The 3,905-nt window shown below is 38.5% G+C and overlaps 1 protein-coding gene across 4 annotated transcripts; it reads right to left on the minus strand.

Moving 5' to 3' along the window:
* Nucleotides 1-250: 250 nt before the first annotated feature.
* LOC131063128 (transcription factor bHLH94) lies at nt 251-3,416 on the minus strand. 4 transcript variants are annotated; one of them, XM_059214081.1, is made up of 5 exons: nt 2,567-3,416; nt 2,222-2,287; nt 1,449-2,090; nt 595-1,011; nt 251-517 (listed from the first exon to the last, which is right to left on the minus strand). In XM_059214081.1, the coding sequence occupies exons 3-5, from the start codon at nt 2,007-2,009 to the stop codon at nt 413-415; spliced, it is 1,083 nt and encodes a 360-aa protein (XP_059070064.1). In that variant the 5' UTR covers nt 2,010-2,090; nt 2,222-2,287; nt 2,567-3,416; the 3' UTR covers nt 251-412. The 4 variants fall into 4 exon arrangements, with proteins under 4 accessions (XP_059070064.1, XP_057852876.2, XP_057852877.2 ...); XM_057996893.2 differs by having other exon boundaries at nt 1,449-2,287; nt 2,567-3,414; XM_057996894.2 differs by having other exon boundaries at nt 2,222-3,414.
* Nucleotides 3,417-3,905: the final 489 nt, after the last annotated feature.

A 3,905-nucleotide genomic window follows, 5' to 3' on the forward strand; every position in this document is an offset into this window, starting at 1 on the left:
AATAATTATCTTATTTTTATTGATGAAAATTTAGATTTAAGATGATGAAGATAATAAGATTGGAATACAGAACCTTAAGACTCCTGTAGATAATATACACTTTTCCTAAAATTAATCGCGAGTATGAATGTATTAATGAGAGTTTTAAATTAATGAGAGTTTTAAACATTAGAAGTTTTCTGTGGCTTGCATAAACAAATAAATATTGTCTATCAGCTCTACATTCAAAAATGTTTGGAGAACAGGAAAAAAGAAGAAGCAAAAATAAATGTATACAAGTTCATTGCTGGTTGTGTAGTTGTTCACAGTGCAAGGTACAAAATACAGAGCTATTGCAGCGATTACAAAAAAACATGATGATCAGGAATGAGAAAATTTGAAATGGGCATTTCGAATAAAAGTTGCCCATTAATCAATAAGCAGCAATTCCAGTCTCATCTAATGAAATCATGCTCAAAATTTGTTGAACTGCACTGGCTATTTCCTCTGCTGATTCCACTCGGCATTCTTCTTCAAGCTGTGAAGAAACAAGAAACAAAAACTTAATGTTTTACGCGAAGCCCGAAATTTGAAACTGAATTTGTTGTAATTTACCTTGAGATTGAACGAGTAGAGCACTGACTGAGAAATGGTGGTGATACTCATGTGTAAAATGGAGATGGCAAGATTTTGTAGTGCAGAAATGGTGTGCAGAAGCTGCCCTGGCCTCTTCTGAGACACCACCTTCAGGGCGGCCCTAGTTTCTGTCATGGTAACCTCGACATCAGCCACTGCAGACTTACTCTGTGCAGCAAGTTTACTGGCGGCCGGTTGTTCAAAATACCTGGTATTCCTATCAAAAGGAGAGTATGATCGAAAGAAGCCATTGGGAATGGCAGAAGACCTGCTTGGGCTTTGACATCCTTCCTCGTCACATTGATTCCTGCTTTTCTGAGCCTCCAAAGACAGCAAAACATGTTGAAGCTCTTTCACAAAATCAATGGCACCTCCAATGATGGATGCTTGATCTCCCTGAATAAATACACCAGAAGAAAAAGAACAAATTCATGTTATGGCTTCTTTTATTTAAGAGCACACCTCTATTTGACCATAAAGAACTTTTAAGCAACTTCCTAAATTATGAAAGACCAGTCTTGATAGGTTATGGCAGAGGTTATTTACTTTCTAAATGAACTATCAAATTCAAACATTCTGATTATGTATGATGGAGGAGTGTCATGAAATATTATAAAAATATATAAACACAATCAAATCTAGAAATAACTACCATCTATCTGTGTTGATGATGGATCATAGAGTTTGATAAAAATAAACATAGTTAAATTCAAAAACGAAAACTTGATATCATTATGAACTGTGAAAACTCTTTGTAAATTTGAATAACTACCAATATGTGGAAATCTTTTAAATTACGGCTAGCCTGATAAGTTTGGCAGAGGTCTACTTACTCTCTGAACAAATGAGTCCGGCATTAGAGATTTCAACACATTCAAATGTTGGTTCATCTGCTTTCGGCGGTTGCGTTCCACAGCAATATGGGTCATCCGCTGGCTCTCTGCTTCTTCTCCCTTATTACACACCTTGGAACGCTTCCTCTTTCTTCCTTCACGTTTGTTGGTGGCTGCGCTGTGAGTCGAACATGTACCCTTTTTATTTCCTGAAGAGTACAGAGGCTCTGAGCAGCTTGCAGAGCTCATGCCCTCCTCCTGACCAGAAGGCTGATGTTTTGCCTGCCTGTTATGCTTTCTGAGAGAACTAGTAAACGCCTCTGAGACTTGGGTTATGCAGCTTTCTGGTTCAAAACCCTGGACTGATCCAGAATTAATCAAATTAAAATCGGCTCCAGAGACATACAAAAGCTCATCTTCTCTTCCCACATCCAAGTTTGAACAAGTTAAAAGCTGCTGAAATCCCCATGATTTGGGTTGCTCAGGCAGCTTGTCATGCCCTTGTAGAAACTCTTCTCTACCCATTGGTTCTCCTTCAAGCAATAAACCGTTGGGATTCATTCTAGGTGTTTAAGGAAATTATTTTTCCTGCTCGCCAGAAAAGCCAGTGCTCGGGTTCAAACCCTGTGTCTCATACTTAAACTTCTCCAAGGGATATGCAAACCCATTAGACCATATCAATGTTTGCAGTACACAAAAATGACTGTAATAAGAACTGTGGGAAAAAAACTGTCCGGCCGAGTGACCTGTTAAAAGGATATAGGAGACAGTACCTAAAATACAGAGCCCGAGATAGGTAATGCCACAGGCTTTTTAGGCATCGAACACACGTCTCAGACCTGTGAATCAGAATCGCACAATGTACAATGCATATTCCCTTTTATATTTATAGACCAGGGCTAATGACTTTTAAGCAAGTTAAACACATCCGTAACAGAAATCTTTTCAAAAAGCAGAACCCAAAACTTCTCGTCTACTTTAAGTTTATCTTCTTTCTAGGACAAGGGGTTTCCATTAATGCTCTGGGCAAACCACAATCATCATTATCCATTATCCTAATACAGAGTCAATTCAAAATTTTCAGAACCCATAAATAATAAGATAAAGAATTCACTCACACAGTTAGGGTTAAGTGTTCCCCCTTTTCACTGCAGGAATGGTTGCAGAGAGTTCATTTCCAAACGTGTAAGGCCTTGATCCAGTCCATAAAACCCGGAATGCATTTCACAGAGCTCCGAGTGCATTACAGAGCCCCGTACTAAATATATGACAGAAGTTTTTCAAATTTCATGTCATGCTCTTCTGGCAGACCTGCATCTTCATATTGGCAGCAGAATTTTTTCCAATAAGTTGCAGTAGGAAATTTGACCAAATCAGCAGGTGGGTCTTCCTCGTTATCCCAAAAAAATTTGATGGTGACCAATGGGCATGGAGAACAGGAAGAGGTTTGTTGTACAGTACTAATAAATTATTGCTTCTACTGTTTTGCATAGTAAGGCAAGAAAACAGCCACTGGAAGTTTTTGTAGCAGCACAGAAGAAGGCTCAGTAATAAGTGAACATATATTTGAGACGTCTGGAAGGAATTGCATCTTCCCGAGGCACATTTCAGTTCCCCATTTCTCCCAAGCCTGAACTTTCTTTAATCTGAAAACGACCTCCTGCATCCCGACAAGCATAGATACCTAAACTAATGGTTGAACAAACAAAGAACAAGCAATTGTCCCCGAGATATTCAGGAAGAAAGTAATAATGGATTACTGTGTAGTCAAAGATAAATAACAGGAATATCGGAATAAGCTGCGCGAGACAAGGGATCTGTGGAATGGCAGGTGAAGGGATATTTTCAACTTCCAATGCAGCTTGACTTTTATTGAGCAGACAGGCCCATAAATCATGATGCCCATATTCTTCCATTTTGATTCCTGTGTATGGGCTTAACGTGTGAAGATTATCCTCATCTGGCTAAGAACGTTTCTAATTGTTTAATAGTTTTAGTACGACCATGAAGATTTTGACGCTATTCCAAACAAATCCTTTTCCATGTCCATATCATTATAATGGATGCTTCAGCTTTTTACCTTGTTTGTTTACTAGGGTCTAACAACCTCTGAACAAGTTAGCCCTTAGGATTAGACCAACAACAAACACCCCATCACCATCACTTGGATGGAGTACACCTCCAAGTGGTAGATTATCAGATACAATCAAGCATCCTGAAACACCTTCAAGTGGTAGACTAGTGTTACTACTACAAGATACAATCAAGCACTCTGAAGGATAGTTGCAGCTCATTTTTAACTCAGTGTAAGTAACATTCTGTTTTGGGATGGGTGTGGGGTAGGGGGAATTTGTTGTTTGAGAAAGAGCATAAAGAGTTGATATGTATGTGTTTTCTGATTTTTGTGTGCATAACGAATTTCAGAATGTGTATCATTATTATTCAAAAATCAGAACA

The sequence above is a fragment of the Cryptomeria japonica genome, chromosome 11 (genome assembly GCF_030272615.1).
Source record: "Cryptomeria japonica chromosome 11, Sugi_1.0, whole genome shotgun sequence".
NCBI classification, from domain to species: Eukaryota; Viridiplantae; Streptophyta; class Pinopsida; order Cupressales; family Cupressaceae; genus Cryptomeria; species Cryptomeria japonica.

Bases quoted from the DNA above. Each gene is read 5' to 3' on its own strand.
- LOC131063128 (XM_059214081.1), bottom strand. From the start codon at position 2,009: ATGAATCCCAACGGTTTATTGCTTGAAGGAGAACCAATGGGTAGAGAA. The intron at 1,012-1,448 runs GTAAGTAGACCT...GTATTTATTCAG, and splicing joins CGGACTCATTTGTTCAGAGA to GGAGATCAAGCATCCATCAT. The intron at 518-594 runs GTAAATTACAAC...GTTTCTTCACAG, and splicing joins TCTACTCGTTCAATCTCAAG to CTTGAAGAAGAATGCCGAGT.